The sequence below is a fragment of the Penicillium rubens genome (genome assembly GCF_028828025.1).
Source record: "Penicillium rubens strain IBT 27055 chromosome Unknown utg000002l_segment0_segment0, whole genome shotgun sequence".
Classification (NCBI taxonomy): Eukaryota; Fungi; Ascomycota; class Eurotiomycetes; order Eurotiales; family Aspergillaceae; genus Penicillium; species Penicillium rubens.
Window position 1 is genome coordinate 7207545 of NW_026890600.1, and position 15740 is coordinate 7223284.

The window sequence follows — 15740 nt, forward strand, 5'->3', positions numbered from 1 at the left end:
CGGTCAGGCAAACTGGCAAAGACAGACTGTCTGCTTGGAAGCAGAGGGAATGAAATGCTCAAAAGATGCTTTTTCCTAGTTGTTGATTGTCGGTTGATTGTCGGTTTTCCTTTTCCTCTTTTTATCTTTTTATTTTTATTTTTTTCCTTTGCATGGCGATAAAAATGAATATGACGTATCAAATTAAGACACAGTGACACAGGCTCAACGAAGTGGCGCATAATGGGGTCCCCATTGATGTCCACGACCGAAACGACCACTGGACGGGCCCGTGGTGGTGAATTTGTCTTCGTTAAAGCTGTTGAAACGGCCGATTTGCATTCCAGCCCCAGGACCGGGCCGTGTAGCGTGAGACGGGTTGCAGCAAAGCATGGCCACGCGAGAGCCAAATTTGGAGCCACGAAGAGAGACCATATGTTTCCTAGTTGAATCAGGTTAGACTTCAGACCACACCAAGTAGATAATGGACTGTCAGGGAGCAATACCTAATGTGGCTGGCCACCAGCTCTCGTTGATGAGGCGCGGCGTTCATCAAAATCCATTGGATGAGATAGTTCCCGTACTGGTCACCCGCTACTAAAGAACGAATTAATATTTCTCATGATGTTAAAGCCCGGGCAACTTACTGTCGATCAATGGCATGCGAGGCCGGTCAGACCGGCCAGTGCAGACACGAGAGAGATAATGATCCATAAACTCGGTGCCGCCAATCTTGAGACATTTTTCCACAATCTTAGATGCGAACTGATCCATGCTGTAATCCACAGCCCAGCGAAGGACATGCTCAACAGCGCGGCTCTTGTCGTGGGGAGCACCGTGCTCGCAGATGTGTTGGATGCACCAGTTCCCGAATTGACCATGAGCAAGTACATCGATCTTCGCCAGTACTTCCTCGATTGCTGGTCGCTTCAAAGATGGTTAGTATTGGTATAATCAATACAAGGAACCGACAGAAAAGCAGGGCAGCGAAAAAGGGGTTGGATGCGTATGGTAGCGCGTCAGGTTGGCAGGGAATCTTACCTTTTCCTCCTCCACGCAATTCTCGAAGATGTTTTGGACGACCAGACTTCCTGTCTCTCCAAGGGCAACCTCGTGCCACATTCCACGTAATGCCTCGTTTACTCTTGCCATCACTTGCGGAGGCTCACCACTCCACCGGAGCTCAAAGAGTTTCTGCCAAACGTGACACGCATATCGATGGACCACCGTCTCCGGAATTCTGCGGAGAAGTTCATGTACCATCATAGCTTTATGCTCCTCTGAAACGCAGTCAAATGCCTTTTGGACCACATGGCAGCCAAATGCATCCATACTGAGGTTTAGCGTGTTGCCTCTGATCGCATTTGCGATGGCGATGACTTGCTCCGGAGTACCATGTTCAAAGCAGCGTTGTATGAGGAAGTTTCCAAAGCGATTGACCATGAGTGGGTAGGCTTGACGCACAATTGACTCGATAATGTCGTATTTCTGCTCAGTTGTGCCGACCTTGAGCTTTTGTTGTAAGAAAATTGAAGCTTGTTGGTCATTGTTGCAGATGATCTTGTCTACAATGTACTTCCAATCACACGACACATTCTTGTCGAGTAGGCGTCGATAGTTGAGTGGTTCCAGTGGCGACACGTATGTCTGGATGGAATTTCCGCTCATCTGACAAGAGTTAGAATGAATGTAAACAGTACACATATTGTTATCGCTTACCGAGTTGGCCCATGTGGTTTCATTCGTGTTGGCACCTGTGAACTCTGTGGCAGTGGGTGAGAGAGGGCTTCCAATCGGTCGAGGGGGGTAAGGGGGCACTGAGTAAAGTCCGACCTGCTGAAAAGCGCTGGGGGGTCTCTTCGGCGAAGCAGGTGACTTGGTGGTCTGCTCACTGGAGGACCCAGAAGCAAATTCACCCCAAGGGGTAGACTGAATTGGAAATAGAGATCCGCCCCTACTGTTTTGAGCGATGGAACGACGAGCCCCGGTGAGGGGCCCTGGGGGATACAACATTTGCTCACCAATGGGACGTGGGTAAAATCCACATGAACTAGGTGAGGACCCCGAGTGTGGTCTTTGCGATTGCAGAGACGGTGGGCCAGCAAACGAAGGATACATGCTGGAGACTCCCCAGAACCGATTTGGGTCCTGGCTTGTAGAGCTGCTAGAGCCTGAAAGGCTCTCTCCGTATTCTCTGTCTGTAGCAGTCTCATTCTGGGCCCAGAGTGCGCGGGATCTGTTGTAAGCTCCTGTAGACAAAGGATCCGAGACATCAGATTGCGAATCATCTTGGACAGCCCATGCATCTTGAAACTGAGTAAATGCAGAGCTCGATGCATTAAAAGCATTCTGTAGGTGGCTAATGGTCTGTTCTGTAATTTCGCGGCTGCCGAAATCGGCCTCTGATGACGGGCCAAGGGCTTGATCCAAGGTATGTTTTATCACGCGGGTTTGAGCAAGCTCTTGCTCCTGCAGGGCAATCTTGGAATTTGCAGCAAGGAGTTCCTGCTTAAGGCGAAGTAGCTCTACCGTTCTGTCTTCCTGGGGGTAAGGATTGGTTGTCTCATTGGGGGTTAAAGATGGTACCGACGTGGTGGGAGCGATCTGAGACGAAACAGAAGAGTGATCGGTTTCGGAACGTGAAGGGGGGATTGTTTTGGGAGAAATCTTTGCCAGTATTCTGTCAAGATCCGATGTTTGTCCATTCAAAGGTTCAACTTTGATATGATCTAGCTTCTGCTTCTGGGATTGTGAGATCACAGGCACATACACATGTGAATCGATACCGTAGGAAACACATACCTTGCTAGCCGAGTGTTCAGTCCCTTCACCAGACAAAGCCTGCAACTTTTCATGTCGGGATGTTTCAGCCGCATCGGAAGAACCGTAATGAGTAATGGAGTTCTGAGGGCTCTGCCGCGACCAAGGTGGTTAGTATGCTAGGAATTTGATTCAAGATTGTTTCCCGAGAAGCATACCGAGGATTCACGTCCAAAAGAAAGATTTCGCACATCAATGGCATCATTGGAGGTAAAACGGCCTCCATTCCCCATTCGACCAAGTGGTGAAGGTCCGCTTAGGGTAGACATGTTGTCAACTGGAAGAGATTAAAAGTGAAGCAGAAACAAGATAGAAACAGAAAAGAAGAGAGGCGAAAAAAAAAGCAAATGGAGTCGCTGCGTGAAGGTTGGGACAAACAGGCTCGTTGGAAACCAAGTGAGCTTACATGCAACGAAAAGGATTCCGAGCAGATTCTTGGGAGATCACAGTAAACATAAGGGAACTTTTGGAGATAAAGAAGTGATGAGAAGAGACGAGATTGGGATGTGAGAAGAAATGAGATGGAAGGAGAGAGATAGAGATAAAAGGAGGAAAGGAGGAAAGGAAACAAGTCAAGGAAGGAGCAGAGTGAGAAGAGAACCCTGAGAACCTTCCCTATACACATGTTCCGGTCATGTTCTTGTGGACTACTTGATTAGGCATAGTCATGAACATTCCAAGAGTCTCATCCATGGATGGATACAATCCATATATGTCTGAGGAGTATAGCTCTGGAATATGGGGTACATACATTATGTATGTGCATCTTCACTTATGTTCAAATGTTGATACCTCCAAAGCTCGGATTCTATAGATTCAAGATCTACATGTCATTGAAAGCTTATATACATGGAAAAGCTTCCTAGGTTATATGCTATTAATACATAGAAAAGGTGCTTTGTGGGATTTTACAGGATTCTGCATCTGAGACTCATTTCGTACTTTCATACTGAGAAGGATGGGAAACATTATTTTGTCTCTTACAACGTACCTAATATCATCTTGAGCCAAATAGATCAGATTATTATAGTCCTACGTCGTCAAGGACCTGCATAAGTACATGTATATCAAAATGTTCCCTGTCCGAACTCCCAAAGCCAAGACATTTGCATGCAGATCAGGGTCCATACCACGTGACCCAGGTGACGCGTAATGGAGAAGAGGGCATACGAAGACGGAACAAGAGACATTTTTCTTATTATAGGAAACACAAGGATGATATAGAAAGGAAAAAAAAAGAATACACAGTAGAAATGCAATAGGAATAATATCATCCATCTGTACTTGTGGCTACTCTAGACTTCCTCGGTCATCATCAACATGAACTTCGTATCCCGTAATGTAAGTGGCGGTACTCCGTACCTGGAAAATCAAGTTGCATATCCTTGGTCGCGTTACAAGTTATTATGGGGACATCTTTCTCATATATTTCCCCATTCCTTTGTCTAACATATGCCTATGCATCACTAGGTATATTCACATATTGTTTCCATCACTTGGCTTCGCCGAAAGCGTGTCCACGGGTGTGTTTCTATACTCGACGCTCATTCGCTCAAGGAGATTCGTCATCGACAACGACAAACCGGCGAACCAACCCGCCCTTTTTCCTCCGATAATTAGTGAAGCGGACACATATCCTCGCCGGAAACCATTGAGCGGATTGCCTCTCCGCAGCTGCTTTCTCGCCCTTTTCGGGTAAGTGACACCAAGTGTGGGTTCTTTTCGGGGTCCGGGGAATTGACGTCTCTGAAGATGGCTACAACTACAGTAACCGGTCATGGGCGACGCGCCTCAATGCGCCAGGCCGAATTGCAAATCCCTACCAAATCCTCCGTTCCTCAATCAACGAACAGCCCGATAGACAAATTTCCGCCTTACGAAGACACCCTCGACGCCGTCGCGGGGTCAGCTCGGCCAAACCGAAGCGCCTCGGTGAAATATGCCCCGAACGAGCTCTGGGAACCGAGAAAAGCAAGCTTTTACTCGCGAGAGTATGGGAACGGATCGTTACGAAATCCCAAACATCGTCCGCGAAAGAGCATCAGCGAAGCCATCACGACAATCAGAACACGCAATGGCAGTATGAGTGCCAATGCTCATGAATTGGCCCAAGCACTTCGCGCCCCAGTCTCTTACCGACTCACTGTATGTTGAATTAGCGCTTTGAGAAATTCAAATATAGAAGAAATTCATTTAGTGAGGCTGCTAACACACTGTTTCAAGGCTCTCTGTGTCGTCTGGTACCTGACCTCTGCCCTCACAAATACATCTTCCAAATCGATTTTGAATGCTCTTCCCATGCCAATCACATTGACGATGATTCAATTTGCGTTTGTCTCCTTTTGGTGCTTGCTGTTGGTGTATCTTTCCACGATTATACCTCGGTTACGACAAAGTATTCCGGTCCTCCAACATGGAATTCGCTACCCATCCCGCGACGTGATTTCCACAGCCTTGCCTCTGGCGGTATTCCAATTGGCCGGTCACATTCTAAGCTCTATGGCTACTGAACAAATCCCCGTATCTTTGGTCCACACAATCAAGGGCCTTTCGCCCCTCTTCACAGTTCTAGCATACCGGATCCTGTTCCGCATTCGATATGCCCGGGCAACCTACTTATCCCTGATCCCTCTGACTCTGGGTGTGATGCTTGCGTGCTCGACCGGAGTGTCTACCAATTTCTTCGGTATCTTTTGCGCATTTGGTGCAGCTCTTGTCTTTGTCTCGCAGAACATATTCTCGAAGAAGCTGTTTAACGAGGCAGACCGTGCAGAATCAGATCTGCAAACCCCCGGACGGCGGAAGTTGGACAAACTCAACTTGCTTTGCTATTGCTCCGGGTTGGCGTTTTTCCTCACTCTGCCTATTTGGTTTGTCAGCGAGGGTTACCCACTAGTATCTGATTTCATCCATGATGGTGCGATATCGCTATCGGGTAAGCAAGGCTCATTGGATCACGGTGCTCTTTCTCTTGAGTTTGTGTTTAATGGACTCTCACACTTTGCCCAAAACATCCTGGCCTTTGTGTTGCTGTCAATGGTTTCTCCTGTGTCCTATTCGGTTGCATCATTGGTCAAGCGTGTTTTTGTGATCGTGGTGGCGATTATATGGTTTGGGAGCTCGACCACCTCGATTCAAGCATTTGGTATTGGCCTCACTTTCGTTGGCCTCTACCTTTATGATCGCAATAGCCATGATGATGTAGCTGACCAAAGGGCAAACACGGATCATTTCCGTGGCGAACAGTCCATTCTTCCAATGAATGTTCGGCACTCAAGCAAGCCATGGGATTCTAATGGTTATGCTTTCCCTGCGGGGAGGGCCTTTGAAGGTGCCCCCAACAACTTCCATGCTGCGGCAAACAACTCCAAGAAGGAAGACGATCGGCCCGGCCATGTTCGACCAAGAGGGGCCAGTGTTTCCCGTACTTGGTTACCAGGCACCAAGCAAGAATCCACTTGGCAGGTTAGTGATTCTCAAGCTGCAGCCTAGCATTTGTATTTTATTAGTTCGGTGTATGATATCTCATAGTAGCGAGGTGTTGCTTGGAAGAGCTTTTTCGTTACTATCTTTTCCTCTTGTTGTGTGTATACTGCCTAGGATGCGCAGGGCATAGAGATGTACTTTGGTTGCATATAGGATACACCAGAGTCTAGATCATTGCCACCGAAGTTTCAATAGATGTGATCTAGCAACATCTTGAGTAAACCGCGGAATGTATACGGTGAATAATGTACAGGATGAATAGAGGATTATATTGATAGATGTACGAAACTATATATATTAGGAAAATGATGTAGCTACCGTTGGTAAGGAACAAAGTCATCATTAGGCGAACCTTTGACAGCTCCAGCTACGGTGCAATTCTGCTCTTGGAACATGCTGTAGAGGAAATAGGAACAGGGAAATGGCCTGCCTCCTACAATAAATGATGCCCGTCAACAATTTAAATTGAAGAAAGGAAAAGGAAAATAAGGGGGGCAGAAACGGTGGCTTTTAAGGAATCCCGGAGCGGAAGTTTATCCGCCTAACCGAGTCAATCTAGCCAATCCCCGTGAGCCCATTTGCCGTTTCCCTTAGTCAGCAATGTGATGGTCAGCAGTCCCATTATGTAACCTTAGAACCGCAGATTCCGATGCAAAGTGCTCTCTGAACTCCCAACCGTCACCAGGATCTCAACCCCTCGCCATCCTCCACCTTATCTCCCACCCTCACATCTCTGTTCTCCTTCCAATGATGCGGCCGCAGCTGTTTCGTGCGGCCGCCCGGTCCCTCCGGGTTCCTAAGGTCACCCCCCGGGCATTCGCGACGACAGCCCCTCGCGCGGCCGAGGTGGAACTCACCATTGGTAAGTCCAATCTTGGTCTACTCAATCAAAATTGATCGATAACTGATGGCTCATTTCTCTAGATGGCAAAAAGGTGTCAGTAGAAGGTAAATAATCACTCGAGGTAACCCATTGAACCTTCACTCACAGTCTCTCCCCAAAGCTGGCTCGGCTCTTATCCAGGCCTGTGAGCAGGCAGGCGCAACGGTTCCCAGGTATGACAAGACCTCACCAATACAATTGACCTGCAGTACTAACACGCACCAGATATTGTTACCATGAGTATGTGCCTTTAATCGAGTCACACATTGTTTTTTGCTGACATTAGTCCCCTAAAGAAAACTTCTGGTTGCAGGAAACTGTATGTGAAACCCACAATCCCCCATCCCACACCATTGAGGCATATGTACTTACCGATACTGTAGGTCGTATGTGCCTCGTCGAAGTCGAACGTGCCCCAAAGCCGGTGGCCTCCTGTGCTTGGCCCGTGCAACCCGGCATGGTGGTCAAGACGAACTCACCACTGGTTCACAAGGCAAGAGAGGGTGTCATGGAGTTCCTCCTCGCCAACCATCCCCTCGATTGTCCTGTCTGCGACCAAGGAGGAGAGTGTGATCTCCAAGACCAGTCGATGCGTTACGGTGCCGATCGGGGTCGATTCCATGAAACCGGCGGAAAGCGTGCCGTGGAGGATAAGAACATTGGCCCACTGGTCAAGACCTCAATGAATCGATGCATTCACTGCACCCGTTGTGTCCGATTCATGAATGATGTCGCCGGCGCCCCAGAACTAGGAACTGCCGGTCGCGGAAACGACATGCAGATTGGAACCTACCTTGAGCAGAACCTCAACTCAGAACTTTCAGGCAATGTCATTGACCTTTGCCCTGTCGGTGCACTAACTTCGAAGCCCTATGCTTTCCGGGCGCGCCCATGGGAGCTCAAGCACACCGAATCGATCGATGTCCTTGACGCTCTCGGCTCTAACATCCGCATTGATAGCAGAGGCCTGGAAGTGATGCGGGTTGTCCCCCGATTGAATGACGATATTAATGAGGAATGGATCAATGACAAATCGCGGTTCGCATGCGATGGGTTGAAGACCCAACGACTCACAACGCCGCTCATTCGTCGGGAGGGTAAATTCGTCCCTGCCACTTGGGAACAGGCTCTAACGGAGATCTCGTCGGCCCACGAGAAGCTGCAGCCACAAGCAAATGAGTTCAAGGCTGTTGCAGGACACTTGGTTGATGCTGAGTCGCTCGTTGCCATGAAGGACCTGGCAAACAAGCTTGGCTCTGACAACCTTGCCCTGGATCAACCTGGAGGTGGTGCCCCCATTGCTCACGGTATCGATGTCCGTTCCAATTATCTTTTCAATTCCAAGATCTATGGAATCGAGGAGGCAGATGCAATCCTTTTGGTTGCAACAAACCCTCGTCACGAAGCCGCTGTTCTGAACGCCCGTATCCGAAAGCAGTATATTAGATCTGATCTTGAGATTGGACTTGTCGGCGAGGAGTTTGAGAGCACATTTGACTTCAACCATTTGGGTACTGATGTCTCTTCCTTGAAATCCTCCTTGTCCGGAGAATTTGGCAAGAAGCTTGCCGGAGCCAAACGGCCAATGATTATTGTCGGTAGCGCTGCTGCAGAGCACCCTGATGCTAAGGCAATCTTCGAGGCTGTCGGTGGTTTCGTCGAGAAGAATGCAAGCAACTTCATTACCCCGGAGTGGCAGGGCTATAACGTCCTCCAGCGTGCGGCGTCTCGGGCTGGTGCCTATGAAGTTGGCTTCACTGCGCCGTCTACCCAGGTTGCTCAAACTACCCCCAAGATAATGTGGCTTTTGGGTGCAGATGAGATTGCCCAAAGCGAGATCCCGAAGGATGCGTTTGTCGTCTACCAGGGACACCATGGTGATCGCGGTGCCCAACTTGCTGATGTCGTTCTCCCCGGCGCTGCGTACACCGAGAAGTCAGGTACATACATCAACACAGAAGGTCGCGTGCAAGTTACGCGTGCTGCCACTTCTCTTCCCGGTGCAGCTCGTGACGACTGGAAGATCATCCGTGCCACTAGCGAATTCCTCGGTGCTCCTCTTCCTTATGATGATATCGAGGCTCTTCGCGACCGCATGGAGGAGATCAGCCCTGTCATGCGCCGCTATGACGTTGTTGAGCCGACCTCGGTTGGCTCGTTGAGCAAGGTCCAACTTGTGGATCAGAACAAGGGATCTCAAGCCACCGGGGCTCCTTTCAAGAAGGTGATCGAAGACTTCTTCTTCACTGACGCTATCTCCAGAAGGTGAGTACCCTATTTATCATTAATTTATTTGCATTGCTAACTCTGATTTAGTTCGCCCACCATGGCCCGCGCCTCCGCTGCCAAGGCCACTGGAAACCCTGAGACCAACTTCATGGCCGCAGGAGAAATGTCTCCTCAGGCTTTGTATGGTTAGATCGGGGTCTATTTTGACCTCATTCTGTGTTTCTCTAATGGTTGCAGGCGTTTTTATTGTACCACAGCTTAAATTTTCCTCTTGATGTACTGTTTCCTTTCCATCTTCTGTGTTTTTCCCCTTCCGGTTCCTGTTGACCTCTTCGCCATTCTCCGGTGTCGCCTGGGATTAATCGGTAGTGGTTGCCTTGTACATAAAAGACTGAACCCCCAAAATTTCGAGTCCATGGGCGTCGGAGATGATGAATCTGGGCTACTTTCGTAATTTCGTGCGTAGCAGCTCTTGAATGGAAAGTATAGTTGAGGGTCTATGGTACAGACGAAGTGAAATTATACCAGGAGAAATGACTTCTGGGAACAAATAATTGTCCCAACGACTAGAACAGGGCAGAGGAGGAACAAAACGGGGGATACGTCTATATTTTGTATTGCAAGATCAAGGAGTCAAAAGGAACTCTTTAACTGCTGCGTCAATTGGGTGCCTTTTCTGCACATAAGATGGAATTGTATCTCGCTCTGTTGAATTACTTTGTCTAATTTGCTCCAGGTGGTCAATTTAGAGCTCATCATCGTCTGTCTCTCCCGCGGTTTCTTCGGCATCTTCGCTGGGCTGGATTGGAGCAGTCTTGATAGGGCCACCAGTCCTTTTAGCAAATGGCAAATCTCTTTGAGGCGGCGCGGTGTCCCTCACTGGGGAGACTCGCTTCAGCTGGGTAAGTTCATCCTGAGACGAATCGTCGTCCGTCGTGCTATTATTTTGTTCGTCGTCTAAGGGATGAGTCAAACGCTCTTCGTCATCGGTGCCTTGGTTATTGGTGGCACCTCGATCAGCCTTTATTGGATCAATATCCATTTGTTCAAACCCATCAGAGTCATCTATGTCGCTCATGTTGCTGGCACTTCTCTTAGCTGAATGAGATTTCTTGGCAGTCCCATGTGACTCTTCGGGAATACTAGCTTGTATCTCGGAGACTGTCGATATCTAGTCAGTCAAGACATCCAGGTTTCTCTGTTTGTGTCACCTGCCTTTTGTGGCATCCACAGTAGCTGATGCCAGAAGACGTTGCTGGTTGCGTATCTTAAGCTTTTTCTCGTTCAAGATCTGCACAAAATTGGCCACCAGTCGATTCTCATGCTCAGTTTTTGCATGCATGAGCTCCTCAAGCTGTTCATTCAACCTATGTATGGTGTCCTCAGCAAGGCGATAACGGCCAGTCAGGCTGGATACTTGTTGCTCTAGCACATGAGCTCTAGCCGCAGTGATTCCTGTCCATTCAAAAAGCTCGACAGCTTGTTCATCGTCCTGCCTCAGGGTAAAAGCACCAAGGCGTTGCTATATTAGGGTTAGTCGTGATATATACAATATAAGCCACCGGCATGAAACACTAACTGTGATAGTCTGCACTCGTTTCCGTATCGTGATCACAATTGCCTTGTCTTCATCAGAACCCGATATACTGGCCGAAGCTTCGAGACCAGTGGCCCAATCTGGTTCATCGGGAGGAGCTGAAGATTGTCCTAGAATGAGAGAGACTGTTTTAACCCACTCATCATGGGATCCTTCGTAATTCTTTGCTTGAAGATCTTTCAAGCGAGTTTGTTTCACTGCGCAACATGAGCTCATAATTCCCAAACTTCATTCGGTGATGACGCACCCAAGCTAACATAGGGCGACTCCCCCTCAGTAGCTGTCAGGCTCAGATCGAGTGGAGCAGGGCCAGTACACCAGACATGGACGAGTACAAAAGCCCCAGTCTCGTCAGATCTGGGAAATCGCAAGATTCGAGGTTCCGTTGAAACAGGAGATGGCATATTTGGAATGAAGGCTCAGATGAGAAGGATAGGGTAGGAGCTCTTAGGAAGTGAGATATTTAGAATGGATACATATGTATTTAAGGAAAAGTTATCTAGGCAGAACTCGAGTGGAGAAGTACCGTCGAAGGTATCAGATACCACTCCAAGGGTGTGAAATGTACGGAAGTACAGCCGGTGGTTACTTGACCTTGGAATACAATTCTGATTACCATCCATATATAGCTATTAAAATCGATATGAAACTGTATCTTGCAGATTACATATGTACATAATGTAGTTAGATAATTTTACCTTGACAGCTTCAAACATCAAATTGACATTCAATATGACCATATAAGTACAAACGTTAAATACCGAGGACATCACCGTTCTGTTAATTACATGAAATGGCTGTAAAATACGTCCTGCACACTTGGAAATATGCAGTCTCCACATCTGCACCGAATATCCTGGTAAAATTATTACATTATTACCTTACTGGCTTGAAACTTTACCAATACGGGGATCTGTCACGTTCTTCCTCTCCTCCACGAGGAATTTGAGATCCAGCCACAACCGACACGCCTTATTTTTCCCCTGTCTCTTCGTTCTTGCAATTAAGTTCCTTGAATTCCCCCAAAGATTAGCAGTGGGAATCAAGTGCCTAGGAGTGTCCCCGATCCTAAGTGTCCTCTACCTAGTGAATGTTTATGGATGAGGACCTGGCATTTATCAGGTCGCCTTGTGAACCCGCTTGGTCTCGTTCGGGGAAATCGGCTCTAGAGCACCGGCCTTCATTAGGCTGATTTCTCTAACAACACGCCTTGCAATATTCGAGCTCACTCGTCACGCTACGATCAACAGTCAAGCCGTGCTTCTCACTTGCTCCTATCTGTCGTCCCTACCAACCGACACGGAATGACGCTCATGTCCGCACCCCCTGAACCCTCACCAGTGTCGCAAAACACTGAGTCTGCCACTTAATCACACCCGCTTCCGGACGTCTATAATAATTCCATGTCCACTGTGTTATCTGTACCCCTTCGATCAATTCGCTTCGCCGATCATGGAATCTTTACCAATCCACCTACGACCGGGTACCGACGAGCCGATTGAATGCTGGGATGATGACGACGACTTGCAGTTCAGTGAGGATATTCACTTTCGCACCGCATCCAGCGCTGGGTCCATAACAAACTCGTCATTTCGGCCTTCTGGGCACCGAGATTCTATCTCCTCCAGACGCTCTGCTCGCTCAGATATTGATTCTAATGCGGGCGACGAAGACTGGCAGGTACCACTCTATGATAATGATGAATTCGCAAAAGAAGATGCCATTGCTTCCGCCAAGACTGCGGGCATTCCCATTCCTCCAAATATCCCCAAGTCAGCTCTTATTGGGGGCACGATCAAGCGCTTGTCAACTCGAAAGACCAAGCAGACTTTTGTTGATGACTGGTCAGAAGATGTTGAGCTCCCGGGTCCTGAAACCCTGTTACAGCTCAAAACTCCTCGGGAAACTATGTTTCCCGACTCCCTTCGAAATTTGAGCTCTGCTGCTACCAGTCCAGTGAAATCCACGGCGTCCCCATCTTGGGATGACGAATTCCCGACACGTTTGCAACCTAACTTGGGACCATTGGACACATTTCAAGATGACAATGATAGTTTGGGAACTCGAGATATCCCAACCCTCAAAGCGCCAACTCCTCGGTCTCCGAAGAAATTGAACATTGGCAATGTCGGCAGTGGCTTCAACATTGAACAGGAGACGGAAGACGACTTCAACCAGGATTTTGAACTTCCCGCTAATCACGAGCCTCTCGAATTATCCCATCGAAAAGCAAATTTCTACGTTTCCAGTCCCACTTTGGAGGACTTTGATCTTGAGTGGTCTGAAGGAAGTATCGGTGTACGAGTTGGTGGTACCACAAGGGATGGTCGTTCAGTGCCCAGTTCTTCCATCTCCATCGCCAGCCCCAGCGTGTCAAGCTGTCTCACTGCGGAAAGTGAAGACGATGGCCTCGACGGTATCGTCATTCCCGAAGGTCCCCTTGATTTCAGTGCTTCTCTCCAAAAGCGACAAACTGCCCAAGCCGAGAATGTCGAGGCGGAAGAAAGTCAGGCGGATCATGTTCCTTCTGATGCTGACGACTTCTTTTCTGGTATTGATATCGACAATGAGAAGGCTTTCTCCTTTGGAAAACCCGCTCTGAATCCCAACATAAAGTGCAAAACAGAAAGGCCATCCAGCCCGGCCCGTCGATCTGCAACGACACTCACGTTCACCAGTGCGACGGGATCTCCACGAACTCGTATCCCGCGCTTGTCTGGTCATGACCGGACACATTCAACCCACCTTGAGACTGTGTCAGAAAGTGGTGCGCCTCTCTCCAAATTTCGAACATCACAATCGCGTCTAGGGCACTCTTCTCAGTCGTCAACTTCAAGTCTCCCGGGCCCTATCGCTAATCCGACATCGCCGACTCCTACACTCTCTAGTCGACGGTTTCTCGGGTCTCGCAATTCCCGGGACATTGCCCAGGCCGACGAGGGTAACACTCCAGTTAGGCGTCTGAAGACCAAGCGATCCCTGCCATCCATTCGTGGCCTAGGCTCGACCGCCTCAATGACCGCTTCCCAACGACTCCCGGATCGTTCAGCCCGCCTTCCGTCTGCCAGGCCCAAAACACCCGTGGATCTCCCAACAACCGATGCGAGGTCGCTGGGCCGCAGGCCTCAGGTGCCATTTATGCCGGCTGGTGTATCAGAATCCCAATCACACCATGCCAGTGTGAAGGGGTATCGCTCGTCACGTCGCACCAATTCAGATAGCTCCGGCGGGCTTCTTAGTCCGCAGGGCACAGTCTCTCGACTCTCCCGTCCAACTCGCAATGAGCCGCTCCGTGCTGGGTTTGGCGACACAAGCGCGGAATCTCTCGGTTCCTCTACAAAACGTACAATCACACGACCCACTAAAAGACGCAATTTCGGGGATGGAACAGAGCTGGAGTCGTTTGATGACCTATCTACGTCGGTCTTGGCAGAGAGCAAGTTTGTCAAAACCCCCACCGGTCGAGGGGCTCCAAGGTCGGTCCGCGCCAGACTCAGCCAGAGCCGGATTGAACCCGATGAATCACCTCAATCTTACACGTCTCCATCAACCTCCAAATTGCGCAGCCCGACACCTAGGTTTGCGCGAGATACAAATGCATCTAGAAATGCCAGGGAACAACGCATTGCCTCCATGGCTATTAACTCCAAAGGCCGTGAACCGAATCCTCTTTCGACGTTCAACTCAAACTGGAAGTCCCAGCCTATCTCGAGGATTCCCCCGGCGTCTGCAACGATCAGAAGCCGGAAAGGTAAACCGAATGCCAAGTCGACATCCAAGCCACACTTAATCAAGCCCATGGGATCTGGAGTGCAGGATGCCAAATGTAAGCAAGACCCCTATTTGCCCTTTTCTTTTTTTTAAAAAAAAAGCCCACAATCTCATTAACCGTTTTCCAGCTGTGAGGGGTATGCGCTACAACCCTATTAATTTCCGATGGGAAGGAAACGAAAACCTGGTTCAGGAATTTGACACCGCTCCCAAATCACCTAAACCGGCACCGGCTCTCATCACCAACGTTGGCGCGATGCAGAATGTCCAGACCGTTGGTGGGATGGTCTTTGATCCACATCGGATGTGTTGGCTCAGAGCATCTATGGGAGACGAAGACGACGTTTTTGCCGGCCTGGACGACTTGGATGACAAAATCCCCATGAATGGACGAAATTCTGGAGCGATTGAGGACCAGCAATTCCCAGCAGGGGACGATGCGAGTGCCGGTGAATCGTCTGACGAAGGACCTATGACGGAGGAATTTGATGTCGGCCCCGAATTCATTCGACGCCAGCGGGCTGAGGAAGACAAGTGGAGACGCAAGGTTGACAAATGGGTATTCGATCGAGGCGATCAAGACCAAAGTCATTGGAAATGGATCATCCGCGATTTAGTGGCCTTTGACCGGGGATCGGCATAGAACAGATTTGACGTCTGCATACCGCCTGCATACTGTCTGCATACCTTTTTTTTTTTTTTTTTCCTCCCAGTACCCGTGTGTACAACTAACCTATGAACTTACGATGTGAAGACCTGTGATGATTCCGGTTTGAAGAATGTAACTATATTGTTGAGTACTTCGTACTAATACACTACATAAAGCATGAATATTATAATATAAATATAGAGCATATATATATATATATAGTATACAACCTGTATAAAATGAAAAATACCAAATATACTAAATCTCGGAAAAGTACCGTCACACCAGATAATGTTTCCGAACTTTTGTCTCACCTGTCCGGTCAA

General features: G+C 48.7%; 5 protein-coding genes across 5 annotated transcripts; 3 read left to right on the plus strand and 2 right to left on the minus strand.

Moving 5' to 3' along the window:
• Positions 1-204: 204 nt before the first annotated feature.
• N7525_005214 (Pumilio-family RNA binding repeat-containing protein) lies at positions 205-3068 on the minus strand (the record flags this gene model as incomplete). The annotated part of the gene is made up of 7 exons (XM_061213317.1): positions 205-421; positions 486-576; positions 627-906; positions 1021-1647; positions 1699-2721; positions 2782-2892; positions 2958-3068. 7 exons carry the CDS (start codon positions 3066-3068, stop codon positions 205-207), a joined length of 2460 nt encoding a protein of 819 aa, XP_061070338.1.
• A 1483-nt stretch (positions 3069-4551) lies between these two features.
• Positions 4552-6291, plus strand: N7525_005215 (putative ER to Golgi transport protein (Sly41); the record flags this gene model as incomplete). Its single annotated transcript, XM_002565016.1, has 2 exons — positions 4552-4944; positions 5023-6291. 2 exons carry the CDS (start codon positions 4552-4554, stop codon positions 6289-6291), a joined length of 1662 nt encoding a protein of 553 aa, XP_002565062.1.
• A 744-nt stretch (positions 6292-7035) lies between these two features.
• On the plus strand, positions 7036-9587 carry N7525_005216 (putative NADH-ubiquinone oxidoreductase, subunit G; the record flags this gene model as incomplete). Its single annotated transcript, XM_002565015.1, has 7 exons — positions 7036-7147; positions 7210-7233; positions 7290-7341; positions 7394-7408; positions 7465-7487; positions 7552-9433; positions 9485-9587. The coding sequence occupies 7 exons, from the start codon at positions 7036-7038 to the stop codon at positions 9585-9587; spliced, it is 2211 nt and encodes a 736-aa protein (XP_002565061.1).
• Positions 9588-10142: 555 nt separating this feature from the next.
• Positions 10143-11398, minus strand: N7525_005217 (uncharacterized protein; the record flags this gene model as incomplete). The annotated part of the gene is made up of 4 exons (XM_061213318.1): positions 10143-10558; positions 10613-10919; positions 10977-11191; positions 11242-11398. The coding sequence occupies 4 exons, from the start codon at positions 11396-11398 to the stop codon at positions 10143-10145; spliced, it is 1095 nt and encodes a 364-aa protein (XP_061070339.1).
• A 1048-nt stretch (positions 11399-12446) lies between these two features.
• Positions 12447-15408, plus strand: N7525_005218 (putative cytokinesis regulator (Byr4); the record flags this gene model as incomplete). The annotated part of the gene is made up of 2 exons (XM_002565013.1): positions 12447-14820; positions 14894-15408. 2 exons carry the CDS (start codon positions 12447-12449, stop codon positions 15406-15408), a joined length of 2889 nt encoding a protein of 962 aa, XP_002565059.1.
• Positions 15409-15740: the final 332 nt, after the last annotated feature.